The sequence below is a fragment of the Mobula hypostoma genome, chromosome 14 (genome assembly GCF_963921235.1).
Source record: "Mobula hypostoma chromosome 14, sMobHyp1.1, whole genome shotgun sequence".
NCBI classification, from domain to species: Eukaryota; Metazoa; Chordata; class Chondrichthyes; order Myliobatiformes; family Myliobatidae; genus Mobula; species Mobula hypostoma.
In genome coordinates, this window is record NC_086110.1 from 73,048,774 (window position 1) to 73,061,981 (window position 13,208).

Genomic DNA, 13,208 nt, shown 5'->3' on the forward strand with positions numbered 1-13,208 from the left:
AGGTCTATAATTTTCCTTTTGCTTCCTTGCCCCCTTCTTAAATAGCAGAGTGACATTTGCAATCTTCCAGTCTTCCGGAACCATGCCAGAACGTTATCGACTTTTGAAAGATGATCGCCAATGCCTCCGCAATCTCCACAGCTACTTCCTTCAGAACACGTGGATGCATTTCATCTGGTCCATGAGATTTATCGACCTTTAGCCTATTCAGCTTCCTCAGTACTTTCTCTGTCGTAATTGTGACTGCGCACACTTCTCTTCCCTGCCACCCCTGAGTGTCCGGTATACTGCTGATGTCTTCCTCAGTGAAGACTGATGCAAAATACTCGTTCAGTTCCTCTGCCATCTCCTCATCTCCCATTACAATTTCTCCAGCATCATTTTCTATCGGTCCTATATCTACTTTCACCTGTCTTTTACTCTTTATATACTTGAAAAAGCTTTTAGTATCCCCTTTGATATTATTTGCTAGCTTCCTTTCATAGTTAATCTTTTCTCTCTTAATGACCTTCTCGGTTTCCTTCTATAAGGTTTTAAAAACTTCCCAATCCTCTGTCTTCCCACTAATTTTTGCTTCCTTGTATGCCCTCTCTTTTGCTTTAACTTTGGTTTTGACTTCTCTTGTCAACCATGGTTGCATCCTTTTTCCACTCGAAAATTTCTTCTTTTTTGGAATATACCTGTCTTGCACCTTCCTCACTTCTCGCATAAACTCCAGCCACCGCTGCTCTGCTGTCTTTCCCACCAGTGTCCCTTTCCAGTCAACTTTGGCCAGTTCCTCTCTCATGCCACTGTAATTTCCTTTACTCCACTGAAATACCGACACATCAGATTTCGGCTTCTCTTTTTCTAATTTCACAGTGAACTCAATCATGTTATGATCACTGCCTCCTAAGGGTTCCTTCACCTCAATCTCTCCAATCACCTCCGGTTCATTACACAATACCCAATCCAGTACAGCCAATCCCCTAGTGGGCTCAACAACAAGCTGTTCTAAAAAGCCATCTTGCAGACATTCTACAAATTCTCTCTCTTGAGATCCAGTGCTCACCTGATTTTCCACCTTTCCCCCTTGCCTGGCTTTACCTAACACCTGCCAGCATGTACCCATTCCTCTCTCCTCACCTTCTTATTCTGGTTCTGCCTCTCTCCTTTCCAGTTCTGATAAAGGGTCTTGGCCGAGGTGTTTTACACCTGGTCGGGGGAAACGTTTCTATATACATTATATGCTTATATGCATTATATACATGTATATAGTTAAATGACATAAACCTGATTTAACTTGAACAGTCAACTGTTTATTCCCCGCCATAGATGCTGCCTGGCCCACTGAGTTGCTCCAGAACTTTGTACGTGTTGCTCTGGATTTCCAGCATCTGCAGAATCTCTTGTGTTAATGGGTTTTCTAGTCACCTTGTGGTTCATGGAACCTTGCTGTGTGACAGATATTTTTCTTGTCAGAATCAGAATCAGGTTTAATTTTAATATCACCAGCATATGTCATGAAATTTATGTACAATCTGTAAAAATTATGCAGCAGTACAATCCAATACATTATAGCAAATAAAGACTATGAATTATAATAAATAAATATATATATAAGGTAAATTAAACAAGTACCACAAACATAAAAAAGTGAAGATGTAATGCTCATGGGTTCAATGTCCATTCAGAAATTAGATGGCAGAGGGTTCCTGAATTGTTGAGTGTGTGCCTCCAGGCCATTGTCAAGTAGGCTCCAGACAAACTGAGCGATTGTAAAGATCAGACAGACATGAGACATCGCATCCTCATGCCTTCCCTATCAGTTTGCAGTATTTTAACCAGGCTAACTTGAAAGAGTCTCTGTATAATTAATACCAACAAATCATTCAGAGGTCACAGCAGAAATGAACAGTACACTGATGATTCTCCTCATGTGGTGATGAAACGCTTGCAAATGGATTGCCAAAATCGGAGAACAACTCAACTCAACCGACAACAGATCACTTGTAGTACAAGAGGAACCAAGACATTGGACCACTGTTACACCAGCAGCAAGAGCACTCACCGTGCTATCCCCTATCCACACTTCGGAAAGTCTAATCACCTGGCTGTACTTCAACTCCCAGAATCTAGGCAGAGATTGAAGACTGATTTCTCACTCGGTAATAGTAACCAAACACAGAAATATTAAGCTTGGGAGGGTACCTGGACTGGATGCCTTGAGGTTCTAAGAAGAGACTGAATAGGCTGAGGCTGTTTTCTCTGAAGCAAAGAGGCTGAGGAGTGATCTTATAGAGACTTATACAATTATGAAAGACTTTGAAAAAGAAGATGGCAGTCTTTTACCCCAGGTCGGGAAGTCTAGAAATAGTTTTAATGTGAGAGGAGAAATAAATATTTAATGGTATATGAGGGACATAAAAATATGATAAATTACAAATATCAGAAGAAAAGGAATTATAATATAATACATATATTAGCACAGATGGCCATATTAACATCCTGCTGCAATTGAATTCTCAACTTCTTATTAAAAGACCGCAATCAATGTTCAAAGTTCAAAGTAAATTTATTATCGAAGTACATATATAGTAGGTCACCATATAAAACCCTGAGATTCATCTTCTTATGAGCATACACAGAAAATCGATAGAATAGTAACCATAGCAGGATCAATGAAAGATCAACCAGAGTGCTGAAGACAACAAACTGTGCAAATGCAAATATAAGTAAATAGCAATAAATCATGAGAATATGAAACTTGAGATAAAGAGTCCTTAAAGTGAATCATTGGTTGTGAGGAAATCTCAATGGATGGGCAAGTGAATGCAGTTATTCCCTTTTATTCAAGAGCCTGGTGGTTGTGGGCTAGTAACTGTTCGTAAACCTGGTGGTGCGAGTCCTGAGGCACGTGTACCTTCTACCTGATGGCAGCAGCGAGAAAAGAGCATGGCCTGGTTGGTGAGGATCTCTGATGACGGATGTGAATCGATAATAACATCTCTTTGTTGACAATCAACAGGATTCACCTGAAGGATATGTGCTTAGCTCACTGCTCTCCACTTGACGTTCAGGATTGTGTGGCTCAAGCACCATCTTCAAATTTGCCAGTGACACCGCTGTTGTTATAATCTGAGAAGGCAATGAGGAGGCGTACAGGAGCAGGACAGATCGGCTATTACTAGTCCTGACGAAGGGTCTCGGCCCAAAACAGCGACTGTACCTCTTCCTGGAGATGCTGCCTGACCTGCTGTGTTCACCATCAACTTTGATGTGTGTGGCTATTACCTGAGTTGTGTCACAGAACAACCTTGCACTCAACGTCAGTAAGACCAAGTAATTGATTGTGGACTGCAGGAAGGGAGCATCAGGAGGACACACACCTTATCAAGGGGTCTGCAGTGCAAAGAGTGAGCAACACCTTTCAAGTTCCTGGGTGTTAACATCTTGTAGGAACTATCCTAGGCCCAACAAAATGAAGCAATCATGCAGACAGCACACCAACAACTAAATTTCTTTATGGCTTTAAGGAGATTTGGAATGTCACCAAAGACATCTACAGATGTATGGTGAAGTGCATTCTGACTAGTTCCATCACAACTTTCATCACTGTCTGGTACACAGGATTGAAAAGAGCAAAGGAGAGTTGTTGACTCAGCCAGCTCCATCACAGGCACAACTCTTCATACCATCAAGGGCATCTTCAAGAGGCAGTGCCTCAAAAGGGTGGCACCTATCATTAAGGGTCTCATCAAACGGGACATGCCCTCTTCTCACTTCCACCAACAGGAAAGAGGTACAGGAGTCTGAAGCCCCAAATTCAATGTTTTAATAAAAGCTTCATCCCCTCTGCCATCAGATTTCTGAAAGGTCCATGAACCCATAAACACTACCGCATTATTCCTCTTTTGGATTATTTATTTTTGTAACTTGGAGCAATTCCTGTGCCTTGTACTGTACTGCTGCTGCAAAACAACCAACATCACAACTTATATCAGCGTCTAAAACCTGATTCTTATTCTTATGCTCAGCATGGACTTGTCAGACTGCAGGCCTGTTCCTGTTCTGTAAAACTCTATGAATCTCTATTTCACAAGGGGGCCCAACCTGAAGGTGTTTTCAGGTAAGTATGGGGGTGGGGGGGGATGTCAGAGGCAGGCTATTTACACACAGACCAGTGGATGTGTGGAACACCCTGCCAGGGGTGGTGGCAGAGACAGATACATTAGGAACACTTACGAGTATTTTAGATAGACACATGGATGAGAGCAAAATGGAGGGCTGTATAGGAGGGAAGGGTTAGATTGATCCTAGAGTAGATTAGGGAGTGGTTGCAGTTGGGGTGGCATTGTAATGTAGTGGTTTGCGTACTACTATTACAGAGCCTTCAAATTGAGTTCAATCCTCCTGCTGTATGTATGGACTTTGTACTTTCTCTCCATGACTGTTTGCGAGGTTCCTCCAGGTGCTCCAGTTTCTTCCCACAGTCCAAAATTGTACTGGTTAGTGGATAAATTGTTATTTCCCACCACTGCCTGTTAGAAGTTTGACGTTCTCTCCATGACTATGTGGGTTTCCTCTGGGTACTCTGGTTTCCTCCCACAGTCCAAAGTTGACATGTTAATTGGTCACTGTAAATTGTGCCTCAATTAAGCTAGGATTATATCAGTGGATTTCTGGGCACTGTGGCTCCAAGGGCTGGAAGGCCCTATTCTGTGCCGAATCTCAATATATAAATGTTAAAACTGTAAATCGCCCTGTGATTAGGCTAGAGTTAAATCGATAGATTACTTGGCAGCGCCTCTCATAGGGACAGAAGGGCCTGTTCCACAACGTAGCTCTAAATATAAATAAATAGTGTCAGCACAACATCATGGGCTGAAGGGCCTGTGCTGTGCCCATCTGGCCTCAGTTCTATGTTCTGTTTCATTGGCAGTACAGTGCGTCTGGGTATAATGAAAAGGACCAACAAGGCGACATAAAAACTCATGCCTCTTTACCTGATGGGACTGCGGCCCAGGTCGTGGTCCACAGCGTGCACCTGCCCCACCGGTGTTCCAGCCGGGGCACTTTCGTTAACCTCCATGACGTAGTCCGGCTGGGAGAATACTGGAGGCTCATCAGCATCCTCCACGGAGATCTTGACCGTGGTTGTATCCTTGAACGGACCCCTGCTGACGAAGCGTGAGTCGAAGAACGCATTGGCTGCCTCCACCTTCAGCGAGTAGGACTTCTTGGCTTCAAAATCCAAGCCCTGCTGGAGGGAGTGACAGAGATGGATCAGCTGGCAATCGGAGAAGGCTGAGCTCAAAGGAAGACTGATGAATGGAGTGGGCGTGGGAGAAACACCATGATGGAAGATAATACATCTTTTAAGAGAGTGACTGGAAATGAAATATATCTGCAGCGGTACGCCAGCTGGGCTGGAGAAAGAACACCCCTTCCACCAGCATCTCTGCTACATACTCCTCCTTACATTTAGTCAACTGGTTAATTATTATTGTGACATGTATGCGGAAACTATAAATCATAGACACAAGAGGTTCAGCAGATGCTGGAAATCCGGAGTAACACACACAAAATGCTGGAGGAACCTGGCAGGTCAGGCAGCATCTATGGAGAGGATATTTTGTGTCAAGACCCTTCCTCAAGACAGTGGAGTTCATGAGTCCTGAAGAATCATCTTGACCTGAAACATTGACTCTTTTTTCCCTCTCCATGGATGCTGCCTGAACTGCTGAGTTCCTCCAGCATTTTGTGTGTGTGTGTTACAACACAGGATCTGTGAAGAGTGCAGCTTAGTATCCACACCTGGACGACCAGACTCAAAAACAGTTACTTTCCCCAGTAAGGTTGCTCAATACCTCCACTCAGTACCCACCCCTCCACACCCCCAACCATCACTACTTTATCATTTCCTGTCAGTCACCTCCTGTGCCTAGTATCACCTTACGGACATACAATCGCTCTACATATATATTATTCTATTATACATATTTATGTATATATCTATTTATGATTATTGTGTTTTTATTATGTATTTATGGCTATTGTGCTTTTTTATGCTGCATCAGATCCTTTATAATTGTATACTGATCAATAACAGTCATCATCATCATTGTTATGTGTCATGTCATATGACATGGGCAACAATTATGGTCTTTCTATGGCCATGATTGTTCTTGGCAAACTTTTCTCCAGAAGTGGGTTGCCATTGCCTTCCTCTGGACAGCGTCTTTACAAGGTGGGTGACCCCAGCCATTATCAATACTCTTCAGAGACTGTCCGCCTGGTGTCAGTGGTCGCATAACTAAGACTTGAGATATGCACCAGCTGCTTATACAATCAACCATCTCCTGCTTCCATGGCTTCATGTGACTCTGATATGGAGGGGAGGGGATAAGCAGGTGCTACACCTTGCCCAAGGGTGACATTAAACCTGATTTGATGGAAGGAGGCTACTCGGCCCATCATGCATGTGCTACCCAGTGGACATCCACCTGCATTAATCTCATCTTGGCCTACAGCCCTTTTGCCAAGGCAGTTTAAGTGCTTATCCAGACACTGCTTTAGTGCGCCTGTAACTCTACTTTCATTTCTCTCTTTAGCAGGATTGTTAGCTCTGTTCTGATCAGTTAAAATCCATCCCCAGTAACAGCAAGGATTATTTTTAATACAGGTAGTCACACCTGAACTAAAAATAACCATTCTGCTGGAGGAACTACAGCTGGGACACCACGGTGGTGTAGCAGTTAGATTGGCGTTATCACAGCTCAGGGCATCGGAGTTCAGAGTTCAGTTCCTGCATCCTCTATAAGAAAGTTTGGATTTTCCTCCTCTATGTGCATGGATTTCCTCAGGCTGCTCCAATTTCCTCCCACAGTCCAAAGGTGAACTACTTAGTAGGTTAACTGGTCATTGTACAGAAATTTTCCTGGATTAGGCTAGGTTTAAATCGGAGAGTCGCAGGGCAGTGCAACTTGGTGGACCGGAATGGCCTGTTCAGTACAGAACTCCAGTTATTTGTTCATGTGGAGATACACCACGGGACAAGCTCTTCTGGGCAATCAGCCACCCATCCATTTAACCCTCACTTAATCAGAGGACAATTTACAATGAACTATTAACCTACTAACCAGTACATCTTTGGAGGAAACCTGAGCACTCGGACGAAACTCATGCGGTCACGGGGAGGATGTGCAAACTCCTTACAGAGGGTGCTGTAATAGTGTTATGCTAGCCACTATGTTATCATGGCGCCCCTAACAGGGTTCAGGGGAATCTTAAATACAGAGCCAATCTGCACGGAAACAGGCCCTTCAGCCCACAGATTCTGTGCTAACCTTCAACTACCCATTTACCCCAATCCTACATTAATTCCCCTTCATTCTGTCCACGTTCTCATCCGCTCCCCCCACCCCCACATTCTGTCACCTATTTGGTAAACTACCATGAGGGCTAACCTACCTAACTATATGTCTTTAGAGGTGTGAGCGGAAACCACAGAGTGACAGGGAGATCATACAAACTCCACACAGAGAGTATCGAAGGTCAGGGTCGAACCTGGGTCTCTGGTGGTTACCAATGTGCCACCTGCACAACGCTACACTTGCTGGAGTGACTTGACTTACACAACAGGGATATTAAAGGATCCCATATCATGAGTTAGCAACCCTCAACCAAAGAGTGGGCAATGGGGGCACATATGGGAACAAGATGAGCTCTGTGGGTAAATATAGTTATCCAAACAGCAGAGAGAATGTGGGATTTATTCATGAAAGTTCAATATGAACCTCCATTCAAACAAGGGAAATTTTCACCCTGCGTCTTACACTCAGACATCCTTCCCTACATGATTGTGGGGGTAACCTTCATTACCCTGGCAGGAGCCAGAGAATACAGTGGAGAAAGAAATCCTTTGGCACAAATTCTCCATGCCAACCAAGATGCCCATCTTTGCTGGTCTCATTCATCTGTGTTTGGCCCAAGTCCCTCAAAGTCTGTCCTATCCATGTCTTTAAATGTAGTATTTGGACCAAAATATCTTAAAGCAATAAGACATAGAAAAATTAGACCATTTGGCGCAACGAGTCTGCTCTACCATTCCATGATGGCTGAGTTATTTTCCCTCTCAACCATTCTCCTGCCTTCTCCCTGTAAGCTTTGATGGCCTGATTAGTCAAGAACCTATCAACCTCTGCTTTAGATATACCCAATGACTTGAGCTCCACAGCCATCTGTGGCAATTATTTTCACAGATTCACCACCCTTTGCCAAAAGAAATTCTTCTTTCTATTCTGAGACTGTGTCCTCTGGTTCTTTGGATCCACTTCTACCACTTCCTTTGGCACTTATTCAAGCTATTCACCACCCTCTGCACAAAGAAACTCTTAAATATTTTGTGCAAGCAGAAAGTAGTTCAGTTGATTAGTAACTTAATTAATTCGGCACAGCACTGTAGGGCAAAGGGCTTGTTCCAGTGTTGTGATATTTTATGTTATACGTTTGATGTTCTAAGCTTTTACCCTCCCATCTTAAGCCTCTCTAGCTTTTGATTCACTCTCTTAGAAAAAAATGCGTACATTCAGCCCAGCTAGACCCTCCACAATGTTATTTGTTTTGCCATATAGTACAGAGTAGGCCCTTCTGACCCTTTGAGCCACACTGTCCCACAACCCGCAGAAAGCCCAACTTAACCTTAACCTAATCACAGTGTAATTTACAATGACCAATTAACCTACCTAGTATGTCTTTGAGAAGAACTGGAGGACCTGGGAGAAACCCCAATATTCTACAGAGAGGACATACATAGAGAGACCTTACAGAACAACGTGGGAACTGAACCCCGAACTTAAATAAAGGCCCCAAGCTGTAACGTTGTTGCACTAACTGCTATGCTACCACGCTGCCCACAACTTATACACAATTTAATGATAGTTCGACCTCAAGGAGTAATAAACCAAGAGCAATAAAAATTGATAAGATGCCCACACCCTAAGGCATGTACGGGGAAGCTTACTGGAAGTGCGGGGGAATGGAACAGGAAGGGAGTTCCTGGGTGTCAACTTCTCTGAAGATCTATCTTGGGTCCAACATATCTATGCAATTACAAAGAAGGCATAACAGTGGCCGTATTTCATTAGGAGTTTGAGGAGAATTGGTGTATCACCAAGGAATCTTGCAAATTGCTACAGATGTACTGAGGAGATCATTCAAACTGGTTGCATCACAGTCTGGTGTAGAGGGGCCAGTGCAAAGGATTGGGAAAAACTGCAGTAAGTTGCAATCTCAGCCAGCTCCATCATAGATGCTAGGCCACCTCAGCATTGATGACATTCTCAAAGGGACAGCATCCATCATTAAGGACCCCCATCGCGAAGGACATGACCTCACCTCATTGCTACCATTGGGGAGGAGGTACAGGAGCCTTGAGATACCTACTTAATGCTTTAGGACACTTAGTCCATGCTGAACTATTTAATCTGCCTACTCCCATCAACCTGCACTAGGACCAAAGCCCTCCATCCATTTACATATTCAAATTTCCTTTAAATGTTGAAAATGAGCTCACATGCACTACTTGTGCTGACAGCCCATTCCACACTTGCATGACCCTCTGAGTGAAGAAGCTTCCCCTCATGTTCCTTAAACTTTTCACCTTTCACCCTTAATCCATGACCTCTGGCTGTCATCCACCCAACCTCAGCGGAAAAAGCCTGCTTGCATTTACCATATCTATACCACTCATATTTTTGTATGCCTCTATCAAATCTCATCTCAGTCTTCTATGTTACAAGAAATGAAGTCCAAACCTGTTCAATCTTTCCTTATAACTCATATATATATACACACACATATATATATTTCTTATTGTAATTTATAGTTTTCATTATGTATTGTAATATACAGCTTCTGCAAACCAACAAATTTCACAACATATGTTAGTGATACTAAACCTAATTCTGTTTCTAAAGAAGAGGTCTGGGAGGAGGATTGCGTGTACCATAGATGCTAGCACAGCCTGGTTGGGCTGAGTGGCCAGTTTCTAGGATGTTAATTATTATAATTCTTATTGGTTCCAAAGACTAGACATTTAGCAAAAATCAAATGGAAGAGAAGCCTGCGAAATTAGTATGGTAGCATTCATGACTAATCAGGAAATTTAAAAAAAAACAGATGGTAAGATTAGCATGAATTTTACATACCAACTGACAGGCCTAATTAGGATGATGATTTGAGGAGCTGAATAATGGATTACACTGTGTTTGGGGCCCAGACATCACTTTCCAAGGTCAGGCACTGTGTTAAACTTACTCCAGCTGATTAAATAGACTTGGCAAGAGATTAGCGACAGAAATATGAGAGATGATACATTACAGTCCATGTCTGTCCTTCACTTGGGGATGACTCAGGACTCTCTAGCAAGATCATAAGACCGTAAGACTTAGAAGAATTAGGCCATTTGGCCCATCAAGTCTGCTGTGTCACTCCATCATGGCTGATATATTATCCTTCTCAACTCAATTCTCCTGCTTTCTGCCCATAATCTTTGACACGCTTACTAATCAAGAACCTACCAACTTCGCTTTAAGTATACTCAATAACTTGGACTCCACTGCCATCTGTGGCAATGAATTCTATAGATTCACCACCATCTGCCTAAAGAAATTCCTCTTCATGTCTGTTCTGAAGAGACATCTAAAGAAGTTCTGCAATTGTGCCCTCTGGTCCTAGACTCCCCCAACATAGGAAACATCCTCGCCACATCCACTCAATCTAGGCCTTTCAATATTCAAAAGGGTTCAATGACATACTCCCTTATGTTGTTACATCCCAATGCATCAATGTACCCCAGTGCTTTCACATTGCTATGGCTCCATCTCTCCCATCTCTACAAACCTCCAACATTTCAACATTTCACACCCATCAACCCTCAGTAATTTTTATGGATGAAAAAGTTTCAAAGGTACAACGTAATTTCAGAGAAATGTATACAATATACATCCTGAAATGCTTTTTCATTGCACCACAGAAGACATCTTGTCTTTATGCATCTCATCTTGGGACAGCAAGTGCTCTGCCTGAGACTGCTGAGAGTATTGGATACAGCTCAACACATCACAGAAGTAAGCATCCCCTCCTGTCTCGAGAAAGCAGCTACTGTAATCAAGGATCCCATCACCCTGGGGCACTCTCTCTTTTCCACTTTCCCATAGGGCAGATGAATCAAAAGCCTGAAGTTATGTAGCACCCATCCTTTTGCAGTCATGGCCCAAGGGATAAATGAGAAGGAGTGAGATAAAGTAGTAGATTTAGGGAGGGTATCCCAGAGTGATTAATGGAGAAGTCACTAAATAGATGCAATGTGCAGTGGAATAGGAACTGTAATTGGTTTTATGTTGTCAGGTGTTCCGAGATACAAAGAAAAGCTTGTCTTGCATACCGTTCATACAGATCAGATCATTACACAGAGCATTGAGGTAAAACAATGTAAAATAATAACAATACAGAATAAAGTGTAACAACTGCATATAACACACACAAAACATGCTGGAGGAATGCTACAGGTCAGGCAGCATCTACAAGAAGGAAAAGAGGAGTTGGCAGTCCAGGCTGAAACATTGACTCTTTACTCCTTTCCATATATGCTCCCTCAGCTGCTGCATTCCTCCAGCATTTTGTGTAGGTCACTCTGGAGTTTCTGCATCTGCTGAATCTCTTGTGTTTATGAGTAGCTAAAGAGAAAGGGCAAAGCAGGTAAACAATAAAAATGCAAAATCATAATGGGGTAGATTGTGAGAAGAATCGATCTTGTACTAGGGAAACATTTAATAGTCTTATTACAGCGGGATAGAGGCCATCCTTGATTTTGGTGATGAACTTTTAGGAATATATACAGTCAGGGGCAGAGAACACAGTCTTTTCCCAGGATTGGGGAATCGATAAGTAGAGGACAGAGGTCTAAGGTGAAAGGAATCTGATGGGCAAAGTTTTCACCTAGAGGATGTCAGTTTATAAAATGATCTGCCAGAAGATGTGGTCAAGACAGGAACACTAACAACATTTGAAAGACACTTGGATAGGACGTGGACAGGAAAAGTTTATAGCAGAGGTTCCCAATCGCTTTGATGCCATGGGCCAATATATTATGCAAGGGGTCCATGGACCATAGGTTGGGAACCCTTGACTTACAGGGACATGGGCTAAACACGAGCAAATAGGACTCACTTCGATGGACACCTTGGTCAGCATGGACCACTGGGCTTTAGGTTTGTTTACTTGCTGTCTCACTCTGTGACTCTAACCAGGGGTTTACAACCTGGGGTCCACAGACCACTCAGTTAATGGTAGGGGTTCATGGCATTAAAAAGGTTGAGAACCCATGTTCTAAACTTCTTCCATCATCATCATAAATTGATGGTCTTCTGTCGCAAACACCCCACAAAGGAAAAAAAGATTATCACTATTGATCTTAACTATACCCCTCATAATTATATATGCTGTGGTTGTTTTTTGAGTATGAGGCTTAAAATAGAAAAGGGAAAACCTTGGATTGGTTTGAAAATATGGACAACTGTGAAGCTGAAGAATTAATGTTGCTCACAGGGATGATAGGAACCAGAATTGTCCTATCAAAGCAACATGAGGATTTTAAAGTTCTTCCAAGCTGCTGAGATTAATGGTTCCAGTTTAATGGTTCATTCTGACTAGCATTTAAGCTGTGATCGTTTGCGCAGTTGGAAGGGAAGTCAGACAGCCCAGATTTGTTTCAGCAGCTGTCGGCTGTCTGAAATCTCGCTTCCATCAAACTAGTTCCAGTTTATTCAAAGTTCAAAGATCAAGGTAAACTTATCATCAAAGTACAATCAGTGGCCAATTTATTAGGTATGTCCTGTACTTATATTATAAAGTGGCTATTGAGTCTATGCTAATGATCTACTGTTGCCTTAGCCCATCCACTTCAAGGTTCAATATGTTGTATGTTCAGAGATACTCTTCTACACATCACTGTGGTAATGCATGGTTATTTGAGTTACTGTCAGCTTCCTGACAGCTTGAACTAGTCTACCATTATCCTCTGACTTCTCTCATTAACAAGGCATTTCACCCACAGAACTGCCGCTCACTGGATTTCTTTTGGTTTGTTTTTTGCACAATTCTCTGTAAACTCCAGAGAATCGTGTGTGTGAAAATCCCAGGGGTTCAGCAGTTTCTGAGATAGT

General features: G+C 42.7%; 1 protein-coding gene across 4 annotated transcripts in view; it reads right to left on the reverse strand.

Annotated features, from left to right (window-relative positions):
* Window positions 1-13,208, reverse strand: part of LOC134356339 (cadherin-11-like) — a 253,898-nt gene that overhangs the window by 91,285 nt on the left and 149,405 nt on the right. For 3 of the 4 annotated variants that reach the window (XM_063067230.1, XM_063067232.1, XM_063067231.1), the window contains exon 7: window positions 4,986-5,242. In XM_063067230.1, the coding sequence (XP_062923300.1) occupies window positions 4,986-5,242 (257 nt within the window). The remainder of the gene's footprint in view (window positions 1-4,985; window positions 5,243-13,208) is intronic. The other variant, XM_063067233.1, reaches the window with a different exon arrangement.